This window comes from Acinonyx jubatus, chromosome C1 (assembly GCF_027475565.1).
Source record: "Acinonyx jubatus isolate Ajub_Pintada_27869175 chromosome C1, VMU_Ajub_asm_v1.0, whole genome shotgun sequence".
Classification (NCBI taxonomy): domain Eukaryota; kingdom Metazoa; phylum Chordata; class Mammalia; order Carnivora; family Felidae; genus Acinonyx; species Acinonyx jubatus.
This window is the reverse complement of record NC_069381.1, coordinates 101,275,701-101,300,347: the sequence shown is the minus strand read 5'-3', so window position 1 is coordinate 101,300,347 and position 24,647 is coordinate 101,275,701. Positions and strand designations below refer to the sequence as shown.

At 40.4% G+C, this 24,647-nt stretch overlaps 1 protein-coding gene across 22 annotated transcripts in view; it reads right to left on the bottom strand.

Annotated features, from left to right (window-relative positions):
• Positions 1–24,647, bottom strand: part of PDE4DIP (phosphodiesterase 4D interacting protein) — a 218,170-nt gene that overhangs the window by 73,357 nt on the left and 120,166 nt on the right. For 2 of the 22 annotated variants that reach the window (XM_053214684.1, XM_053214689.1), the window contains exon 1: positions 5,828–7,716. The exons of 18 other annotated variants lie outside the window; for them this stretch is intronic. In XM_053214684.1, coding sequence (XP_053070659.1) covers positions 5,828–6,952 — 1,125 coding nt within the window. In that variant the 5' untranslated portion in view covers positions 6,953–7,716. Of the gene's footprint in view, positions 1–5,827; positions 7,717–24,647 lie in introns of those variants that run through there. 2 more of the 22 variants (XM_053214688.1, XM_027058246.2) reach the window with 1 other exon arrangement.

Here is a 24,647-nt window from a genome sequence, read left to right as displayed (position 1 = left end):
GGGGGAGGGGCAGAGAGAGAGAGAGAAGGAGACAGACTCCGAAGCAGGCTCAAGGATCTGAGCTGTCAGCACAGAGCCTGACACGGGGCTTGAACTCATGAACCGTGAGATCATGACCTGAGCTGAAGTCAGACACTTAACCAACTGAGCCACCCAGGTGCCCTAAGTTTGGTAATTATACTGTAGTTATGTAAGAGATGTTCTTGCCTTTAGGAAACATGCATACTTAGTATAAAAACTCATAATATCTACAACTAATTCTCAGATGGTTCAGGAATACAAAAATAATGTGTCTATACAGGCAGTGGGAATGAAACAGCAAATGTAGCAAAATATTAGCAAATGGTGAATCTGGATAAATGTTAACAATTGGTGAATCTGGGAGTTCTTTGTATTTCTCTTATGACTTCTCTATAAATTTGAAGTTATTTCAAAAAAGAGTAATTAAAAATAAATTTGAAAATCCACCGTGGTCTGGGAAGGAGGTATGTTTAATAGGAATACCAATTCACCAAAAAGATTCAGGAGAAAAAAAACCCATATATTTTTTATATGATGTGATAATAAATCAGACTAAGATAAACTTATAGAACTGTATCTAATATTCATTATGAGCTAAAGGTACTAAAATAAAACTGTAGGAATTCATTGTGGCACTAAACCCATCTCCTCTCTCCCTGACCCTTCCCTTCCCACTCCCTACACACCCCCACTCCAATGAGAAAAAATACATACCCATTAGGAAGAGAAAAAGACAACTGCTGTTAATTTTCCCTTTCCCTCACACTTTTAAACTTTGACTACCATTTTCTAGGCAGTGGGGTTAGAGCTTAATTTCAACCTGTTCCTGCCAGCAACTGACTGGAAGTATAAAGATTTCAGAAAAAAAACCACAAAAAAAACCCCACACAAAAAAAAACCCCAGTTTTTTATTCTTCTAATGCTATTTACCAATTTTTAAAAACATCTCTTAAGTACCATAATATATAAAGCACTGTGGGAGTTGGGAATATAATAAAGGAACAAGGAAATACACAAAATCGCAGACAGTGACAGGCCTTATGCTTTAAAACAGAAAAGCATGGTAAAGCGGTGAAGTTACTCAAAGTTGGTTGAGCAGTTACTTTACATTGGTTAAGGGGAGATCTGCAGGATAAAAAGCCAGTTCTTGAAAGAGCTACAAAACAATCTAGGCAGCAGAAACAGCTAATGGAAACGACCTAGAGAGGCTAGAAGCCTGAGACAGAAAGGTCTATGTGGCTAGGGTAGCACTTTCACATAGAAATATGAGTGAGCCGTGTATATAAGTTAAATTTTTGTAGTAAACTTCGTTGACTGCAGTAAAAAATAAATAGGTGAACTTAATTTCAATACAATATTTTATGAGCCCATATATCTGATCAAAAGAAATTATCATAGTCATGGATTCAATATAAAAGCTATCAACAAGGTATTTTACTTCCTTTCATACCACGTCTCTGAAATCAGGGGTGTCCTTTACTCACAGCATATCTCAATTCAGAGCAGCCACACTTCAAGTGCTCAACAGCCACATAAGGCTAGTGGCTACGTAGCCGGCTAGCACAGGGCTAAAGTGTAATGAGCAGAGGACAGGGGAAAGGAAAAGCAGAGGCCAGGTATAGAACTTGTACTGCAGGGTTAAGGAAGCTGGATTTCATTCTCATTGAAATGAGAATGGACTTCACTGTTTTTAACAGAAAAGTAATCCAATCGTATTTGTATTTTAAAAAGCTGCTTCTGTGGAGAATGGGCAGGGGAGCACCAGTAGGGACAGGGAGACCAGATAGGAGGCTGTTTCTGTTGTGTAGGTGAAAGAGAATAGTGGCTTATAGTGGCAGTTAGAGAGGGGAAGAGAAATGGATGTATTTAGATGTGTTTTGAAAGGAGAGTCAACAGGACTGGAAGGAAGGAGAGGGACAAGGAGAATCGAAGGATAATGACTCCTAGAAAAATTGAGATATTTGTTGTTGTGGGTATAACAGGGAGCTTTGCCCTGAGGTGCTGTGAATTAGGTCACACCCTGGGAGAGGTAACTATGTGAACAGATATTCACAATTCTAACTGATAAATAAATAATTTTATCATTTATTTAATGATAAAACATTCTCTACAAAACCTGGCTCCTCAGTTCCGCAGGGCAAAGAAACTATACAAACTAACCATGTGGTCTAATCCCATTTTACATGGAGACTTAGAGCAGGTAAGTAACGTCCGAAGTTACACAGGAAATCAGGAAAAGGATCCAGTTAAACCAGATGCACTGGAGCTGGGAATGTATCTTCCATCTCTGTAAACCCATTGCCTACCATAATGTCTGCAATGTTGTAGGGACCAAAAGTTTGTGTTTAGTAAGAGAACAAGACTAGAAACAAACACAATCAACAACAGTCCTAATTTCCAGTCCAATGCTCTAATCCTTCCATGACTCTTTAGAAATAAGACTAGATAGATATTTAATAGAGACATTTCATCAGCAACTTTAAAGCCAAAGAATGCCATAGAATAGTACATAATGAGTCTGTGTCTCATCTGAACCCATCTTGGCATTAATAATTGTAGGAAATCCTTAATTCTGTAAATGTAATGCAGTGACCCGAAGATATTTGTTTCTTCCTTATTCATTACTTTTTTATTAAATAATCTCAGAAAGATTATTCAATCTTCATCTCAGAAAACTGTCTTTTCAGATAACAGTCTGTCAAAAGAGCACTTAGCAAAGTCCCCTGAGTTAACAAGCTTCTAATGAATTCTTTTGAAATATCAAATACATAAACCAATCATTCCTAAGATGATTTTATAAAGCCTGAAATCAGTAATGCTCGATTTGGCTGAATCATTGCTAATTTCCAGACCACTGGTTACTAAAATCATATCATAATAATAACGTAATTTTAAGTTAAGCTGCTTTTGACTTATTTGGGACAAATGCTTTCCAGCATCAGAAAAGAGAATTGCTTCCAGGCCTGATGTTGCATAATGTATGACCTTTGGGCTAAAAAGGCAGTTATTTAGATCTTCTGGGTTAACAACATTTTTCTTGGCACTTGCTAGTCCTCACAATAGCAAGTCCTAGATCTTTAACTGCTGTGGTTTTCTATCCTATTGTTAATAAGAGGAGATACAAAAGAACCATCAACTAGCATAAAATTAAAGGCCTAATCTTTGACCAGCATCTAATGTTTATACCTTCCAAAGAGTCTGATCTAGGTTCTGTAGCCAAACAGTGAGAAGGATAAATTACCATAGTCACACAGGGGCAGACCCAGGCATTGCAAGACTTAAAGCAAAGATCTCCTGCTCTTTGAATTTAGATAGAAAAGGAAATTGCACATGAGCCCGAACTAAATTGAGGTTTACTAAGCGACCACACCCCTCCTATCACCGCTCTTCTAGTTCAGGGCCACACAATAAAGAAGGAAATTACCAGCTTCAATCTTTCTTTAGATATTTAAACAACCTTGGGTTTTTGGGCATAAATTCTGTGGAAAGCAAGTGAGTCAATTTGCATAATACCAGAAAATTAGTAAGCCAGAGAGCTACACGGTTGCTATTTTTCTTTAATACGAGAAAAAAGAGAAAGAAAAAAAGCAATCAGAAGGAACTCTGATGAAATATTTCATAGTGCACAGAATGGGTTAAGTGGAGGATTAAACAAAGGAATCAAAATGACCTTACAGAACAATCTTTCTTTTTAGGATAGGAGTCTTTGTATTTGCAGTGGAATTTAAATAAAAATTTTTTTTCTTTCAGGGTTTTTTTCTTTCTACAAGCTAAGAACAGAGCTACCAAAAGTAACTTAAATTTACTTCTGTTCTTTTCACATTTGTTCAGAGAAATAGACAATGAGCAGTCTGCCTTTGTCCCGCTAGCTCTGGTTCTGACATAAAGCACACCAGCCTTAAGGCTCCTTAAGGAGCTTAAAAGTCAATCAGACTTAAACAAAAGGTCAGGGGTCCTAAATCCACATTTTATTTACAAACACCCTGAGCCCAATTTCATCATTCTATTTGCACCCACATCCTTAATTACTGGAGAAAATGGCACAACAATTAAATGCCTTGATTCTTCAAGCTGAATGTTTTCTCTTTCCTCTTGTTTTGTTATTGTACAAACAGTAAAGAATCTAAACCAGGTTGATAGCAGAAAGGTCACACACTACAGTTTTAAAGGTCTATTTTTTTTCCAATGTCCAAATTTAATGAAGTAAAGGTACAGTCTTGACCTAAAGGTACAGTCACCATAGTTAAAATGTGCTCATGAGAATGATCAATCTCAAAGCTCCACTTTAAGAAATGAATGCAAAGCAGAGCACTAGGCATTCTAAACATTTTATACAAATGAAAACACATTTTAAAACTTTCTGATATTCATCCTTTTTCATAACACTTCATATATGATGTTTCTGACTACTGTGCGTAAATTTAAAAATATTTCTCCTATTTTTCTGCTAAGTTCTTACTGTGATGCAAATTTTATTTATAATAGAACTACTTTTCAAAAATTTTAAGTGACAAGCAACAATCTCATTTATTATCAAGCTCTAGATTTCTGGGATGATGCTGACTGGTAGCAGGCTTTCCAAAATGCCTTCTAGGCTATCCGCTTTTGTAATGGTATCACTAAATTTATCGGGGTAGAACGTGCCAGATGTTTCACAAAGTTAACTGAAGTTAGCATCCATTGTTGCTGCAGAAATAAAGTAGCATCTGTCGGGTCCCTGAATATAACTAAACTTGAAAGGTTGGTATGAAATCAGTTGGGCAGAAATGAACAGCTCACATTAAGATCAATTACCATCTTCTGGTCACTAAGAAATTCATGAGTATAATGGATGATGGGGGGGCGCCTGAGGGGCTCAGTCAGTTAAGCGCCCAACTCTTGATTTCCGCTCAGGTCAAGATCTCACAGTTCGTGAGTTCAAGCCCTGCCTGCATCAGGCTTTGCGCTGACTGTGTGGAGCCTGCTTGGGATGCTCTCTCTCCCCCCTCTCTGCCCCCTACCCTGCTCAGGCTCTCTCTCAAGATAAATAAACTTAAAAGAAAAATTTAAAGAGTATAATGGATGAAACTCCTATTACCCAATAATGGAGGAAACCTTTCTTAATGTCAAACATCCTCTTAATAGAGTTCAGCGGGCAAACAGGCTGTGAACAGGTTTCACCTTAATGGTTTTAATGACAACACTTGAATTCCCAAGTTTCTTTTATGAACAAGTCATTATTAGTTTTCAAATGGCATACTTATTATAAATATTGCTCAGATAGGATAATACTTTGGTGGATTAACAGGTTTTCCCCAAACCTTTACCCTACGCTCTAATCAGTTTGAGATAAACCTTTGGGATGGAACACTTGATGCTCTAGGGAGAACTAGAGAACTCCCTTACGGAATGTGAGAAAACATTGATCATTATAAATGAAAACATCTATACATCTAAAAATGAAAACAAAGCAAAAAGAAGGGGGGGGGACAGAAAAGGAGGTAAGAGGTTTAGTGCCAGATATAAGATTAAATGTCTTTTTATAGGGTAAAAGTCAATTAGGAATCTCTTTTTGTCTTAAAAGGTCTGTGATTTTGATAATTAACAGGAAGACCAATAGATAATATTACAAGGATTGTGAAAAGCAAATTCTTTGAGTGTGAACCACATACACTACAATGGGACACAAGCAAAGGTGCAGCAAAAGTGGGCTCAATGATTAGTTTTCTCAGGTGTAGGAGATTAACCTTCACCCAGGCAGAAATCATGTAAAGCCTGAGACCAGCTAACTATAATCAGAAAGGCGTTATGTAGCCATTTTGTATACCTGGACCCGAAGTGGTAAATAATCTTCACAGAGATCATCCCACAGCTCCTGCAAGTCTGAAATTTCCAAGGGATAAGTCACAGATGTCTTGTAAAGGGGTTTCAAAGACCTGTTAAGGAAACCGGAACTAACTCCATCTGTCATGATATGGCCAGGCCTGGCTCCAGGTGGGCTGGATTTCACTGGAATAGGAAGCTTGCTCCCTCGGGGACTCTGGATGGGCTTATAATCAAGACCTTTAATCATGCTAAGAGCTAGCTCCAGCTTGTGGTTACACATATGTTGTGGAGCCTGCTCTTCTGAACAACAGTCACACTTTGCAAGTTCCTTTGCACTTCTCTCCGTTTCCTCATCCTTTTGCTGTGGAGGACTAGCCTGCACACTTGCATCCAAAGATTCCACTGAGGATCCCGGTGTCCCTTCCTCCATGCTTTCTCCATCTGGGGCTACCTTTGTACTTGGTAAATCCGGTGGCCCCACTTCAGACAACGCTGGTTCTTCAGTGCAAATGCTGGTGGACCACCTGGTAGAAGGGCCACACGAGATACTTCTGGCCACCTTTCGAGGCACCTTACAAATGGCTTCATAGTCAGAATCAGCAACCCGCAAAGCTGCGCAACCACGGCATCTCCTGGGTCGGTTTCCAGGACCTTCCGAAGCATGGCAGCTGTGGAGCTCCTGAATCTGATCCTCATTTTCTACCCAACACTCAAACCCTGAATAGGCAAAGTCTTCCTGGAGCAGTGCAGAGTATCTGACATCAGGTAAGCCGGAAATGTCAACCGTCCCATTCCCTGCCTTGGTTTCCGTGACAGAGTCGTCGTTATTCTTACGATACATGCTAGCAATGCAGAACTTGAGGCGGTCCTTCTCCAGCAGCAGCTTTTGCAAGCGCTCAATAGAAAGAGCTTCGATCCGGGCAATAACAGTGTCGAACCTATAGATCCGATCAAGCATGAAAGCACACTTGCTGCAAGCAAACTCGGCTTTGCCATCCCGGGACACATCCTTGCCCAGGACATGCGAAAGCAGAACCTGGAGGTTGAGCTTAGATGCCGTGTGGAAGATCCAGCGCCGCTGGTTTCCGCACAGCTCCCGGGCACAGATCCTGCAAACCTCCTTCATCTTCTCTCTCAGCAGTTGCCAAGGTTCCCGGAGGCGGCTGCAGCCTGTTCACTCACTGGCACTTGATTGCGCGGCGTCTCCCTCTTCCGTGGCCTCCGGCGGGCATGGCACAGTCCGGTGGGGTCCCCACGCTGCAGGGGCGCACCTCTGCCACCCGCGCGCGGGCTCCGGGTACCAGGGTGGGCAGCCCCGCCCCGCCCCGCCCCTCGGGAAGGGGGCGGGCGTAAAAAACGCCTTAAGGGGATGTTGAGTGACAGCAGCGCAGGCCGCGCTCACAACCAGCCATGTCTCCTCCGGCTCTCTCTCCCGCCAGCCGCCGCGTCCCCAACGTCCTCCCTTTTAGCAGGCTGGGTTCGCCGTACAAGAGCAGCACCCTGCTGCTGACGCAAAGACTCGGAGATCGAGGATCAGATTTCAAGATGGCGCCAGCGGCTCGGCTCCCGCGGCCAGCGGCGGGTTCCTCTGGGAGCTGTAGTCGGGCCGCTAGCTCCCGACTGTGCGCATGCGCGGTAGCGAGTGCGTTCCCCCTCGCCCCCAGTCGGGTCGCCGCTCCTCGCGCTGAAACGGAGACTTCGTTCGCAGCGGGTACCCGTGGAGAGCAGGACCGGCGCTGGCCACTGCCAGGCTGCTTTCATCTGCTGAGGTTTCACCCGACGAGGGCACCAGTCCTCTCATGGATCCTCCCCTCCTGCCCCAGCGGGATGACCCGAAGATCTGCGTTGGGAGGAGAAAGTTGAATTCCCTCCCCCTCTCTCCACGGGTAGCGCCACGTACTCTGGATGGAGCAGCCCAGCAGCGCCACTAGGTACCGCTGCGCGCCGCCTCCCTCCCGCCTGCACCTCTCCCCTACCCAGGCTGGTGCCGGGATTAAAAGGCCCCTCGGGTTTACAGCGGCGGGCGGGGAGACGGGGTTGACAAACCAGAGGTGGCAGTTAGGGCAGTTAGGGATTTTAGGAGGCTCAATTCAACCTCTACCTCGACTTTGGGAGTATCTAGAAAAGAGATCAAGTATTCCTCTTCCTTGCAGTGTTGGGGGCGGGCCGTGGGTTTAGCACTGCTGGACGATTTGACCTTTTTTAGAAAAGAAATCAAGAGAGGACACAAAGCAGTCATCCGAGAAACAGTCCAGCCCATACCACGTGAATGCAGCTGGTGAACCATGACTTTTAAGAATGGGCTTTTTCAAGAATGTAGACACCTGAGAATAGATTACCATCACCAAATTCTCTTTCAGGTTCAGGTGGACTGCAGTCCCTATTTGGGGGGTGGGGAGGGTACATAAACTTTAGAACGAAAAGACCTAGCTTCTTTGAGAAAGAGTACAGAGTGTCAGAGAGTACTGATCTCTGCAGAATTAGGGCTGAGAATTTCACTGACTTCAGTAGGTACCCCGTCTTATTCAACCATATACAGTTGTCACCCTACCCTTGGATACAGAACTTAGAATGTGCACAGTGGGGGGAAGCTGGAGCTCCCGAGTAGGAGGTGTCAACTTCCATTTATAATAAAGAATTCCCTTGTTGGCTTAAGAGGCGTTGCAGACACCGTACAGGAAGAAAAACAGCCCCAGCGGATCACCTGGAGTCCCCCAACAGCAGGACATTTCCCAGTTACAAAAATACTGGCTTGGCCTTGTGAGAGGTTAAGGGCAGCAACAGTTTTAAGTATTTCTGAACCTCGTCTCTAGGACAGAGCCCATAACTCCTAATAAGAACTCTGAACAGGCCTCCAAACTTCTCATGGAGAATTAAAGGAGATGATTTAGAAGTGTTTTAACAGTACTTCGCTCATTAAATAATAGCTTATACTATTATTTCAATATGATAATAATGGAAATATTTTAAAATAATTTTAAAACTTTATGGGGCTTTGCACACGTAAGATTTTATTGTTCTCTTAATCACCAAAACAAAATCTTAGTACCTCCATCTTAACGACAGTCCTTTGATCTGTGAGTTTGGAGGAGCTATAGAACTTTGCATATGTTATTTCACTTAAAATATGCATGTTCTGGCCCTAAAAACCAAGAATGTAAAATAGACTTCCAAGGAAAACTCAATTACAGCTACATTTTTGCCTGCCTCTGGGTATATGAGCTTCAAAGTCAAAAGAAAGTAAACAACAATCTTTGGGATCGTAGTGATCTATAGAGAGGCAAGGAGTTTCTAGACTTCCCTAACAGCCTGCCTGCCAGGACTATACCCTGTTGTACTCTGTCTTAAGTATAGTTCTAAAGAGCTGAAAGAATGCAAAGGTCCATAAAAGTACAAATTAAGACATAAGTCAAGTCCTCATCTTCGATTGTCGATGCCAGCCACATTTTCCTACTGAGGAAAATACTCATGAAACAAAGTAATTGGGGCGCCTGCTCAGTCAAAGTGGCCAGCTTTGGCTCAGCTCATGATCTCAGTACCTGAGTTCAAACCTCATATGGGGCTCTCTGCTGTCAGCGCAGAGCCTGCTTTGGATCCTCTGTCTCCCTCTCTCTGTCTCTAAACATTTAAGAAGAAACAAAATAAGTAATGAAACAAAGTGCTTTTCAGGAGTAAATTAAATAATACTTTGTATTATTTTCTATTCCTTAGTAAGATTTTGCATCTGATTGATAGTCTCTAAACTTTAATGACAATATATAAGTAGCTTGGTGTAGAAGTACAAACCAGTATAAATGGAGAAAAGGCAATTTATCATTGAATAGACGTTTGCTATCTGTAAGTAAAGATCAACATACAGAGAGCTATACATATCTAAGCTTCCAACAACAGATAGGAATAAATCCACTCAACAATCAGAAAATTCGAAGATAGCACTCTATTCACTCTTAGAAAAAATATTTAAAAACCATTATTTTGAAGTGGATAGCAAACTATATAATACTAGAACTGGTCCTAATGTGAGCATTTGGTATTACATAATTTCATCCTCACTAAAAGCTCACTGGTGTATAGATAACAAAACTTGTACATAAAAATTAAGAAATAAAACTTAGAGAGAATGCCTGGGTGGCTCAGTCGGTTAGGCGTCCGACTTCAGCTCAGGTTATGATCTCACAGTTCATGGGTTCGAGCCCCTGAACTTCAGGCTCTGTGCTGACAGCTCAGAGCCTGGAGCCTGCTTTGGATTCTGTGTCTCCCTCTCTCTCTACCCCTCCCTTGCTCGCACTCAGTCTCTGTCTCTCTCTCTCTCTCTTAAAAATAAACATTAAAAAAAAAAGAAAAAACTTAGAAAAAAATGTGATAATAAATTCAGCACTTCACGGTCCTTATAAATATCATCTTGGTCAAAATTTTGTATTTAGCTGGGGTGCCTGGGTGGCTCAGTCGGTTGGGCGTCCGACTTTGGCTCAGGACGTGATCTTGCAGTCTGTGAGTTCAAGCCCCGCATCGGTCTCTGTGCTGACAGCTCACAGCCTGAAGCCTGCTTTGGATTCTGTCTCCCTTGCTCTCTGCCCCTCCCCCACTCATGCTCGCTCTCTCTCTCTCTCTCTCTCTCTCTCTCTCTCAAATAAATAAACATTTAAAAAATTTAAAAAAAAATTTGTATTGAGTTAACACTGGCTACCTATGAGAAGGGAAGTAAAATTGGCGATTGGAAACTAACATTTACTTTTTTCATATATATCATTTTCATTTGAATTGTTGGAAATAAATGTGTATTCATGTATAATTTTTAATTTTTTTTAATTGGAAAATATTCTAAACAAAGACTTGTGCCTATTTAACACACTAACATCAGAGTCTAAGTAGTAAAAACTTGAATCTAAAATGAGAGTTTTTGTAATATATATAATAACTACATGTATTATATATGTGGACAACTTATATAAAGATTCAAAGAGGATAAACAAGTTATTAAATGGTGATTATGTCTGGAGGGTGGAATTATGGATACTTATTTTCTTCTTCCCTCATTTGTATTCTATAATTTTCTATATTCAGCATGAATTGTTTTTGTGATAAGACAAAAATTGTTACCAAGAAATAGGTAAGATAAGCACATTTTGATATATTTGTACAATACTAATCAGCAGTAAAAAAAAAAAATTCTGATACCCACAACATGAATGAATCTCAAAAGCATATTAAGTGAAACAAGCCATATACAAGTCAGTACATTCTGTGTGGTTCCATTTATTTTAAGCCTAACAACAAGCAAAATTGAAACCATAGTGATAGAAGTGCAGAAAGTGGTTATGAGGGATGAGACAGGGTAAGAATTGACTGCAGAGGGGCACAAAGGAATTTTCTGGGGTGATGAAAATATTCTCTATCTTGTTTTGGGTGATGTGTACATGATGTGTACAATTCTCAGTTGTACAGTTACAACTCTTAAGATCTATAGATTTTATATATATGTTAGAATAGTTCATTAAAAAGTAAAAAAGAGGAACTAAATATAAAATATGTATTACCCATAAACTTTTAATCTGAGAGATTTCTTTGGTAGGAAGTAACCTCCATTTTATCATAAGAATAGCTTTCAAAATTGGTTAAATAAAATACAGTCTAGAAAAAAATTCTATAAAAAGCCCAACTGCAAATTCAAAACTTTATAGTGTCTATCATATGAACTTTAAAAAATATTATTTTATATGCATATGCACACCACACATATGATTGAAGCATACTGTTAAGGTGAGACTTAGAGCTTCTGAGGTGATTTAGAATAGGATAATTACTTCTAAAACTTATCAAAGTTATGTAATAAAAATTTGAGAACAGGTTTCATATTATGATAAGCTGTTATGAATTAAATTAATTTTATATATCAGCAGTTTGCCCTCAATACATTGATAAATGCATTCACAGCCCTTACCACCTATATGTCCTAGTGAAGTCATTAGTCGCTGGCCCTTAATTTCCTACTCTACAAAGTAAACATGTTGAATTTAATCAGTAGTTTTCAGCCTTTGGCTTCACACCCTGGAGGGTGTGATAAAACAGATTGCTGGGACCTACTTCCTAGAATTTCTGATTCAGTTTGCCTGGGGTGGGGCCCAAGTATTTGCATTCCTAACAAATTTGGGTCGTGCTGATGCTGCGTCTGGGAATCACACTTTGAAAACCACTGAATTAGAACTATCCTAAACTATTCAGAAAAATCTCAATCCAAAGATCAGAAGTTCTGTAGATAAATGGAAAAACCTATCAATGAAGAACTACTTACAGACTGTTGGATTTAGGGAACTACATTCTCATTTGAAACAAAATTCCTAAGTAGTAATACGGTAGAGATCTTTTGCACGATCTCTATTTTGATCTCTAGATTTTGGGGCCTGGGAAGTATCTCTTGGAACCATTGCCACTTTTGTAACTCCTATGTTGGAGTTCTTCTGAGACCTAATTCTGGGCTGGTAAGGTGTTTCCAAGAGAATCAGGGAGGTGGAAAATCCCCATGTCCCAAACAGTTGTGTTAGGTTTCATTACTCTAATTATGACATTGGAAATAGCTGTTCTAATTACTAAAAACTATGCCGAAAAAAAGTGATTCTGGCAGAGAGGCTAAAGCAGATGAGGAAATGCAAGAATATCAAAGTAAAGCCAGTTAGGATTTATGGTAACACAAGCATGTACATGGTTTCCCTGTGATGGTTGGAAATCTTTAAGAAGCCACAAGCAATCATGCTTTGCAGTAATTAAAAAAATACAGCATTTTGGGGGTGTCTGGGTGGCTCAGTCGGTTAAGCGGTTCAAGTCATTATCTCAGGGTTCGTGGGTTTGAGCCCCACGTCAGGCTCTGTGTTGAACAGCTTGGAGCCTGGAGCCTGCTTCAGATTCTGTGTCTCCCTCTCTCTGCCCCTCCCCTGCTCGTGTTCTCTCAAGAATAAACAAACGTTAAAAAAAAAAAAAAACCCACAGCATTTTGGAACACTTGTTTCAAAACCAGGAGACTTCCAGTTCAACTACAAATTGCAGTAATACCGTCATCGGCAGAATCCATCTTGAAATAGTAAACAGTCTTTCAAGTTATTAAATACCTATAGCTGTTTAAGTGAATTTGAAAGTATATATTAAGTCAATCAACCAATGAGCAAGAATTTGTGCAAACTCAGTATGTCTTTTCTCTGTCTTCAGTGAACTCTCAAGTTTAGTTGAAGGGGAGAAAATGCGCATGCTAAAATTAGTACAGTTGATTGGTAAATGAAATGGTACTGACAAACTCATCGTGAATGCAGAAAAAGTTGAGATTGGTGTGTGCTGGTATAGTTGAAGGGGACAAGAATGGCACTTGAGATGGGTCTTACATAGGACTCCAGAAAAAGAAAAGAGCATCATCAATAGTCTTAGAAGTGGGTTAGATACAGTGCTAGCCCATAGGGAGATGTTGGAGATTTCAAGGGCATCTGAATGGCCTGGTTCATCCTACTTTATACAACTTATCCTCTATAATTGCTCATTTAAAGAACACGTATGAAGAGCCAACTGTAAGCGAGACACTAGGCTGTGGTGCTATGTAAGTCTTGGCAACTAGAATTTTTTTTTTAAAGGTTTTTTTTGAGAAAGAGAGAGCATGAGCAGGGGAGGGACAGAGAGAGAGAGGGGGACAGAGAATCCGAAGCAGACTCTGTGCTGAGAGCAGCGAGCCTGATGTGAGGCTTAAACTCACAAACCATGAGATCATGACCTGAGCTGAAGTTAGGACACTCAACCGACTCAGCCACCCAGGTTCCCCTTGGCAACTAGAATTTAATGTTTGGCAAACACAAAAGAATTTAGACTCAATGTTATAGACTTGAGCAGAGAATGGCATGGTGAAAATTTCATTGTAGGAAGATTAGCCAGGCAACAGGATGGATTGGAATTTCAGGGAATTTCAGATTTTGGGATGGTTACAGGAAGACCTGCTAAAAAGCCATTGCAGTTATTCATATGTGGGGTAATATAAAAAGTCTGGTGTAGAAATGGAAAGAAAGGGGCGCCTGGGTGGTTCAGTTGGTTAAGCATCCAACTCTTGATTTCAGCTCAGGTCATGGTCTCATGATTGGTGAGATTGAGCCCCACATTGGCCTCTGTGCTGACAGAAGCCTGCTTGAGATTCTCTCTCTCTCACCCTCTGCCCATCCCCCATTTGTGCGCGCCCGTGCGCGCACTCTGTCTCTCTCTCAAATAACTAAACTTAAAAGAAAAAAGAAATGGAAAAAAGTGGTAAATAAGAATTATTATTATTATTTTTTTAATAAGAATTATTTTAAAGGACTGAACAGCGGGACTTGATGTAGAGAGGATGAAGGAAAAGAAACAATATAGGAGATAAGGGTTTTTATGTCAAAGACTGGTAGAAAACATGGTCTAAATGAACAGAAATGTGAGAGTTGAGTTCATCTGTAAAAAGGTAATGAAAAATCTGATTAGGAACATGCTGAGTTTAGGTGACTGAGAAAACTAAGTGAAAAATAACTAAGTGGGGCTCTTCTGCAATCAAAGCACAGGTGAGTTGGGGACAGGGTTTTAAGAATGAGAGCAATGGTTAACATTGTCAAAAGCTAGAGAGAGATCAGCAGGAGGGATAAGGTCAGCCATATCATTTCCTGTAACTGAGTGGACTTGTAAACTTCTGAGTTGTTACCTTTGGCTCCTCAAAATCCTTCCCTATCGAGCTAAACACTAAATTGGGATCCTTTTTCTGAACATCTCTAGCATATTCAGAAATGTTGCTTTGCGTTTTCACTACATTTTCTATTTCAGGTTCTTGAAACCTAAAACTTTTGAACGATGTCACATAGGCTTAGAAGCTTATGCCCCTCTAATCATCCTCCATACGGTTTCCAGGACATTGTCCATTACTTATAGGATGAAGTCCTAAACCCTCAGCTTGGCATTTCAATATCTCTACAGAAAGATTCTAATCTCCTTTTCAGCTACATCTCATACTCCTTTCCTAATAATATGGTGACAGGATATAAATTGTGTTGTTGCCTGTATGCCCTGCCTCCCTCATCTAATCTGAAGGTCAGGCCCTTACCATTTAATTAACTCAGGAATTTTTGCAGAGCAAAGAGCAGAGGCTGAAGTCAAATGCATTTCCTGACTTTAATAAAATTGTAAAACAACTGAGAAGATTAAGTCAGGTGTCCCAGTGGGGAAGAGAAGAAAAAGAAATGTCTTTGAGGGCAACAGAAAAGGACGGGGTCAGATTTCACCCAGATCAGGAGACTGGGGATCAGAGAGTAACAGCGATCCACCTCCATTCCATATTAGTGCCCCCAGGGAAGCAGCAGGACCTGGCGGGGAGAAGGCAATGGGTGACTTAGAGAGGCTAGACTCTGGGTCAAGGGGTTCTGGCTCCATAAAAGCCTCTAATATAACAAGCTGTTAGACCTGGCAGAACCATGCTTGCTGGGGCAGGGGTACTTCAGTGGTGGACCAATGGGAAGAGTAATCCCTTGATGCTTTGGCACCTGATAAATCCTGGGAACCTTCACCTTAACGTAAATGAGAGAGTGGGGAGGAGTATGTACCAAACGGATGAAACTGAATTAGCCTGATTAGGACTGGGACTCAGGGTAACATTAAATTGATTTAAAGAAAGTAAAGAAATGTGATAAATCCTGCATGACTGAATTTGTGAGCTAAGAGTCACATCTACTTTGTACCTTCTGTAGGTGTTCATTGGGGCTCAGTCCTAGACCTTTTCACCTCCCTATTTTAATTCTCTTTCAATATCATCTTATCCTTTTCCATCTTTAAACCAGTAACTTTCCATTTGTATCTTATCCCAAAATTTTCCTCTGAGTTCAACTCTGAAATAGCCAACTACATATTTGTATTTGCAAATGATGTGTCAGAGACACCCCAAAATTACCATCATCCCCTTACCTATAATGGCCCCACCCATTCCTCCTAATTCTCTATTAGGGGTCAACAAACTATGAACTGTGGGCTAAATTCATCCCCTACCTGTTTTTATAAATAGAATTTTATTGGAACAGCCATGCCAATTCATTTATGTATTGTGTATGGCTATTTTTGTGCTACAGTGGCAGAAACCTTATGGCCTGCAAGGTCTAAATTATTTACTATCTGGACTTTTACAGAAAAAGTTGGTTAGTCCCTGTTCTTTGTTTTCTTGAAAGTACTTACTGTAATTTACAATTAGCTATTTGTTTGGTTACTTGGTAATTTATCTCCCTTAATTGAGGTGCAAGCTCCTTACGGGGAAAGGCTCTGCCTTTCTTTTTTCTTTTTTAATTTAATTTAAGCTTATTTATTTATTTTGAGAGAGAGACAGAGAAAGAGGGGAGGGGCATAGAGAGAGGAAGAGAGAGAATCCCAAGCAGACTCCACGCTGTCAGTGCAGAGCCCAATGCAGGGCTCAAATCCATGCAAGATCATGACCTGAGCTGAAATCAAGAGTTGGAAACTTAACCTACTGAGCCACCCAGGCGCCCCTCTGCCTTTCTCCTTCTAAATATTTTAAAAATATTTATGATTGAAATATAGTTGACATGCAACGTTGTATTAGTTCCAGGTGTACAAAATGGTGATTCGACAATTCTATACATTATTCAATGCTCACAATAAGTATAGTCACCATCTGTCACCATACAACATTATTACAATATTATTGACTGTCTTCCCTATGCCATACTTTTCATCTCTGTGGCTCACTTATTTTATAACTAGAAGTTTGTATTTCTTAATCCCCTTCACCTGTTTTGCCATCCCCTCACCTCTCTCACTTAGGCAACTACCAAATGTTCTTTGTATTTATGAGTCTGTTTTTTTGCTTTATTTTCTAGATTCCACATATATGTGAAATCATATGGTACTTGCCTTTCTCTGTCTGACTCATTTCTTTTTTTTTTCTAATGTTTATTTATTTTTGAGAGACAGACAGAGCATGAGTGGGGGAGGGGCAGAGAGAGAGAGGGAGACACAGACTCTGAAGCTGGCTTCCCAATGTGGGGCCTGAACTCATGAGCCATGAGATCATGACCTGAGCCCGAGTTGGATGCCCAACCAACTGAGCCACCCCAGCGGCCCTGTCTAACTCATTTCAAGTAGCATAAAACCCTCTAGGTTCATTCATGTTGTTGCATGGCAAGATTTCATTATTTTTTATGGCTAGATAATATTCCACTGTATTTATATACCATATCTTCTTTATCCATTCATCTATTGATGGACACATGGGTTGCTTCCATATCTGAGCTAGTGTAAATAATGCTGCAATAAACAAAGAGGTGCATTTATCTTTTTGAATTAGTGTTTTTGTTTTCTTTGGGTAAATATCCAGTAGTGGAATTACTGGATCATATGGTAATTCTACTTTTTAATTTTTTGAGGACTCTCCATATTGTCTTCTACAGTGGCTGCACCAGCCTACATTCCCACCAACAGTGCATAAGGGATCCTTTATCTCCACATCCTCACTTGCCAACACTTGTTAGCTCTCGTGTTTTTGGCATTCTGTCATTTGTGTTTAGACATTCTGACAAGCATGAGGTGATACCTCATTGTGGTTTTGATTTGCATTTCCCTGATGATTAGTGATGTTGGGCATCTTTTCCTATGTCTGTTGGCCATCTGTCTGTCTTTTTTGGAAAAATATATATTTAGGTCCTCTCTCCATTTTTTAATTGGATTATCTGTTTTTTTGTGTGTGTGTGTTGAGTTGTATAAATTCCTTATGTATTTTAGATATTAACCCTTTATTAAATATATCATTTACAAATACCTTCACCCATTCAGTACGCTGATGTTTTGTTTTGTTGATGGTTTCCTTTGTTGTGCCAAAAGCTTTTGATTTTGGTGTTGTCCCAATAGTTTAATGTTGCTTTTGTTTCCCTTGCCTGAGGAGACATACCTAGGAAAATGTTTCTAAGGCCAGTGTCAAAGAGATGACTACCTATGTTTTCTTCTACATTTTTTTCTTTTTATGGTTTCAGGTCTCACATTTAGGTCTTCAATCCACTTAGTGTTTATTTTTGTGTATGGTACATTAAAGTGGTCCACAGTTTCATTCTTTTGTGTATAGCTTTCCAGTTTTCCCAGCATCATTTAGTAAAGAGACTGTCTTTTCCCCACTGTATATTCTTGCCTACTTTGTCATAGATTATTTGGACTCTCTATTCTGTTCCATTGATCTAGGTGTCTATTTTTGTGCCAGTACCATACTGTTTTGATCACTATAGCTTTGTAATATATCTTGAAATCTGGGATTGTGATACTTCTACCTTTTTCTTTCTTTTTTTTTTTTAAGTTTATTTATTTTGAGAGAGAGAGAGTGAATGCAAGCAGGGAAGGGGCAGAGAGGTGGGGGGGGGGGGTGGAGAATGAGAATCCCAAGCATCCCAGTGCAGGGAACAGCCCAAGAGTTGGACGCTTAGCCGACTGAGCCACTCAGGCACCCCCGTTTATCCTTTTCAAATCTACTTTGGCTATTCAGGATCTTCTGTGATTCTATACAAATTTTAAGATTACTTGTTCTAGTTCTGTGAAAAATGTTGTTGCATTAATACAATGCAATGGATACTATGGAAATTTTAACAATATTGGTTCTTCCAATTCATGAGCATAGAATATCTTTCCATTTGTGTCATCTTCAATTTCTTTCATCATCATAAAATTTTATTTCTTGGTATTTAGTTATTTTTGGTACAATTATAAATAGGACTGTTTTGTAGCTAGGACTTCCAATACTACATTGAATAGAAGTGGTGAGAGTGGACATCTGTGTCTTATTCCTGATCTTAGAGGAAAATCTGTTTTTCACCACTGAGTATGATGTTAGCTGTGGGATTTTCATATATGGCCTTTACTATGTTGAGGTATGTTCCTTCTAAACTTACTTTGTTGAGAGTCTTTATCATGAATGGATGTACTTTGTCAAATGCTTTTTCTGCATCTATTAAGATGATCATATGGTTTGTAATCCTTTTTCTTATTAATGTGATGTATCACATTGATTTGCAAATATTAAAACCACTCTTGCATCCTGGAATAACCCCATTTGGCAGTGGTGAATGATTTTGTTTTATTATTTTTTTTAATGTTTATGTATTTTTGAGAGAGCGTACGCACACATGTGTGAGTCGGGGAGAGGTGGAAGGAAGGGGAGATACAGAATTTGAAGCAGGCTCCAGGCTCTGAGCTGTCAGCGCAGAGCTTGACATGGGGCCCAAGTCCACAAACTACAAGATCATGACCTGAGCCTGAGTTGGATGCCCAACTGACTGAACAACCCAGGCACCCTGTGAATGTTTTTTTTTTAAATGCATTGTTTGATTCAGTTTGCTACTATTTTCTTGAGGATTTTTGCATCTATGTTCATCAGAGATAATGGCCTGTAGTTTCTTTTTTTTGTAGTGTCTTTATCTGGTTTTGGTATCAGGGTAATGCTGGCCTCACAGAATGAATGGAGGCATTCCTTCCTTTTGTATTTTTGGGGATAGTTTGAGACTAGAATTAACTCTTCCTTAAATGCTTGGTAGAATTCATCTGTGACATCACCTGGTCCTGGATTTTTGTTTATTGGGAGGTTGTTCTTTTTTTTTTTTTTTTTTTTGCTGATTCAATTTACTTGCTAGTAATTGGTCTGTTCAAATTTTCTATTTCTTCCTGCTTGAGTTTTGGAAGGTTATATGTTTCTAGGAATTTATCCATTTGTTCGACGTTGTCCAATTTGTTGGTGTAAATATTTCATAATATCCAAAATAATCCTTTGTATTTATCAGTTGTTACTTTCCTTCTTCTTTCTTGATTTTATTTTTTTGAGTCCTTTGCCTCTCTCCTCCTCTCCCTCCTCCCATTCTTGCTCTCTCTCTTTTTTTATTTTGGATGAATCTGGCTAAATGTTTATCAATTTTGTTTACCTTTTCTCAAAAGCAGCTCCTGGTTTCCTTGATCTGTTCCATAGCTTCTTTTGAGGTATTTTGAATGGTATGTTCTAGGTATCAGTAAATAATCACTGAATGACTAAATGAATAAACAAATGCCTTTCCTTTTCATCTCTTATTAAAATCGTTTCTTACAGATCAGAATCTTCACTGCCTACCCCAGTCCATAATGTTTTTTTCTTTCTCTACTGCTTTGTATTTTGTTGCCATTAGTGGCTTTCTTACCTTCCAATTCGACTATAATCTCTAGAATGCAAAGGCTAAACCTTATGCATCTTTGCGTTCTTCTTCCTTCACGTTATACTGAGCATCGTAAGTGCTCAGTAAATATTTCTGATGAAGCTGTAATGAAATCCCTTATTTTTCTACCTCCTTTGCTGCTCTAAAGGGTCAGGACTATGGTTGCCTTAGATGGTAAGGCCTGTTTTTGAGATATGTTACCAATGAAGGTTGTGTCTGGGAGACAGTGATGTTGAATGAGGATTTATAAATGAGCCTCCACCTTCAACATTCATCAGCTTAAGAAGAGAATACGGAAAAGCTTCTTTAAGAAAGATCTCCTTATATGAAGTTGGCTGGAGCTGCCTGAGCTACTAATCCCTGCAAGGTTTTCAGCGTCTGCCTTGAGCATTTAGATTGTGTTCTTGCCTTAACCTCCACGTCAGATCTCTCCATGGTAACGCTGGAATGTTTGCTATTTTAAGAAATACGCCTCACTGCATGCAGTGCTATTTACATTAGGTTCCAAACAAGGCATAAATGCAATGGCTTGAGTCTCTGCTGATTTGTGTAAGTGGGAAGGTCCTGATTGCTTAATGGATGCCTCACCCTGATTCTGTTGTCCTGTTTCACTTTCTAGGGCAACCACAGTGAAATTACACATTGATAAATATTGTTTATATTATACTGGGGAAAAACTGCAGAATAGAAAAATGAAATAAAACAAGAATTCTTCCAGATTTTCCTTTGCAAGTACATCATTTCCCCTTGCTTTTACACCTTCCACATCCAGTTTCATTTAAAAGGTTCTTTAGGGGCACCTGGGTAGCTCAGTCAGTTAAGCATCCACTTTGGCTCAGGTCATGATCTTGTAGTTTGTGAGTTTGAGTCCCACATCGGGCTCTGTGCTGACAGGTCAGAGTCTGGAGGTGCTTAGGATGCTGTGTCTTCCTCTCTCTCTGCCCCTCCCCCACTCTCACTCTGTCTCTTGGTCTCTCTCTCAAAAATAAATAAATTAAAAAAATGTTTTTTAATAAAAAATAAAACATTCTTTAAAATGAAGCTTCTAGTAGAAGGGAAAAATGTCAATAAGAAGCACTGTCAGCTTTCCAGAGTGTAGGTCTTTATTTGCAGCTTTGTGAAAACATGGAGGAAGAGAAATACTTTGTAAACTTCACATTATTAGGTTTTCTTTTTACTGAAAAAGATGTGGACCAGTTGCTTCAGCATGGCGGCCACAAGCTCCTGAGTACTCTGATCACAACAACATGCTCTTGATCTGAATGGACACGGAGGTTTGGAAGCAAACACAGAGTGATGTCCATCAGTGGCATGTCAAGTTTATGGCTTTTTCTGTTGTTGTTCCATGGAGTTAATTACATGATAGAAGTTCCCTAGGTGGCTCAGTTGGTTGAGCATCCAACTTCAGCTCAGGTCATGATCTTGTGGTTTGTGGGTTCAAGCACCACGTCGGGCTCTGTGCTGACAGCTCAGAGCCTGGAGCCTGCTTTGGGTTCTGTGTCTCCCTCTCTCTCTCTGCCCCTTCCTTGCGCACACTCTGTCAATCTCTCTCTCAAAAATAAATAAACATTAAGAGAAGTTCTTAAGTATTGTGTGTAAGTACCTCTAAAATGGATGCTGTATGATGTTTTGGTGGGATGGAAAAGGAAAACAGCTGAGGGATAGTAAAATCAACTAAATCAAATAATCTTTATCAAAACTTCTGTCTTGATCGAGGGAAGGAAGGCTCGTTCTCAGAGATTATACCCAGTCCAGACTTTCATACTGAGATCACATGAGAAGTACTGATCTATGAGAAATGGGGTAAGAGGAATGTTTTCGCTTGGACAACTCAAACCTAGATGTGTAAGATCTGTGAGCTCTCCTTCTTCGAAAGCCCAGCTGCGGTATTCTCAGTTGTGAAGGGTCGGGGAGGGGCGGAGGTGGGGGTGGAGGCAGTGAGTCAGTGGCCAGAACTCTAGGGATGGCTTTGCTAGAGATGAGGGAAATCTTTGGCCTCTGTGGAGCAGGCCCAGAGCTTAGGAAATGAACTTGTGCCTTCCATTTTGTGGGGTTGTGGCTCCTGTGGTGAGAGGTGGCATGGAAGACAAAGCGTTGAGGGTAATACAGCGGCACTAAGAGGCTGTTACTGCACGCAGACGAGGATGACACCCACAGCCGAGGCCACAGGTGTCACCGACAGCAAGAGCTGCCACACATTACTGCAGACAGAGGGGGGAGACAAAGTACTTTATAACTGGTTTTATAACGTTCCTTGCCCCTATCTAATTTGAGAATGGACTAGATGACGCAGTTAACAGCTCTGTCAAATCATGGGTTGACATCAATTATCTGCTCCCTCAATCTTCAGTCTAAACAGCCACCAGGATTGGCTTTCTAAAATGCAAATCATATGCTTTCATTCCCCTTGCTTAATTTTTTTTCTTTTTTTTAATTCTCTGTTACCTATAACATGAAGTCCTTAGCTTGACACTTAAGGGATGTTCCAGTTATGTGTTTCATTATTCTCTAACACTTAGCACGTATTTTTTGTAAAAATTTTTTTAATGTTTATTTATATTTTGAGAGAGACAGAGACAGAGCACGAGTGGGGGAGGGGCAGAGAGAGAGGGAGAATCTGAAGCAGGCTCCAGGCTCCAAGCTGTCAGCACAGGGCCTGACGTGGGGCTCGAACCCACAAACTGAGATCATGACCTGAGCGGAAGTTGGATGCTTAACTGACTGAGCCACCCAGGTGTCCCTAACGCTTAGCATGTATTTGATAATACCAATTATTCCCAATTTCTTAACTATGTTCCGCATTACTGTGTATACTGTTCCTGCCTAAAATGCACTTCTCTTGTTTTCTGCTTGGTGCACTCAGCCTTTTAGGCCCAGATCAAGGGAAACTTCCAGGTAAGGCTTTCTTTGACTTTTAAAGGTAGAGTTAATCCCGGTCATCTGTGGGTTCCTTCAGCACTGTGCATATATTTCTTTCTCTCATTTATCATCCTCTATTTTAATTCTTTGTTCATATGCCAATGTTTTATTGGACTATAAACCCTTTGGAAGCTAAGCCCCCAAGACCAGCGGTTCTTACTGAGGTATAGTTATACCATCTCCTGAAGTACATTTTGCAAATTCATGGGGTGCTTGTTTTTATTGTCATCAGTATGATGAGTGGGGTAAGGGGTGCTACATAGTTTGCAATGGGAAGGACAAAGCACTGTCCCAAATTCTGAATGACACCCATCTATCTATCTACCCACCCATGCATCCACCCATCTATCGGATTCCAGTTTATATGAAATGCATAAAACAAGCAAATTCATGAAGGCAGAGAGTATAATAGAGGTTATCAGGAACTGGGGGAGGGCTGAATGAGGAATTATTGTTTCATGGGTAGTTTCACTTTTGGTCACCGAAAAATTCTGGAAATTTTGGTTCACTGATCTTTTGAGAGCCGGTTTTGAATTTTGTCTGTAGATCTTTTTTGATTCATGGCACACATGTGTACACTTGGGATACAACCTCTTCAGAGTGGTGAATATGGGTGTGAAGCCACATAAATCTACATTCAAATTCTGACCTCACTACTTACTGCCTTTAAAACTTGGGTCGAGTCACTTAATCTAAACATTGGTTCCCCTGATTGCCAAGCGACCCTTATCTAACTTACTTCACAGGTTGTAGTGAGAGTTGGGAAAAAGCTGCATGTTCAGTCCTCCACACAGTGCTTGGAGCAGGAGCAGGACTCAGAATGGGTCCATCCTCTTTCCCATTCCTCTCCTCTTCACTGGGTAGCGGCATCACACTGCTTCACGGACACTCCATAAAAGCTGGGTCTCTGGATGCCTTATCATTATACTAGTGGACCAGTGGCATTATTTCCATGGTCTCTGATGAACATGACTATTTTTATTTTTTATTTTTTTTAATGTTTATTTATTTTTGAGACAGAGACAGAGCACGAACAGGGGAGGGTCACAGAGAGGGAGATACACAATCCGAAGCAGGCTCCAGGCTCTGAGCTGTCAGCACAGAGTCCGACATGGGGCTCGAACTCACAGACTGTTAGATCATGACCTGAGGCAAAGTCGGCTGCTTAACTGGCTGGGCCACCCAGGCACCCCTGAACATGACTATTTTTAAAAAATATTTTCACTTGTGGGGCACCTGGGTGGCTCAGTCGGTTGCACATCTGACTCTTGATTCCAGCTCAGGTCATAATCTCACAGTTCGTGGGTTCGAGCCCCACATCGGGCTCTGGGCTGACAGTGCAGAGCCTGCTTGGGATTCTCTCTGCCCCTCCCCCACTCATGCTCTCCCTCTTAAAATAAATAAACATTTTAAAAAATATTTTCATTTGCAGTAAAGTTACGTTGTTTTCCAATACTAACATGTTGTTATTATGATTATAGCAGGAACAGTATTAGCATTATTAGTAACTCCGTAGGATTAAAATACGAAGTTTTGTTTTGTGCTTTCATTACAGAATGATCTAAATGTTCCATGGGGGCACTGGTGAGGTAATACAACGTCATAAAATCCCCTGAACCTAGAACTGAGCTCTGCTGTATATATAAACACAATGTTATTATACAATGAATTTTCCACGAATTCAACTGCTCTATGAAA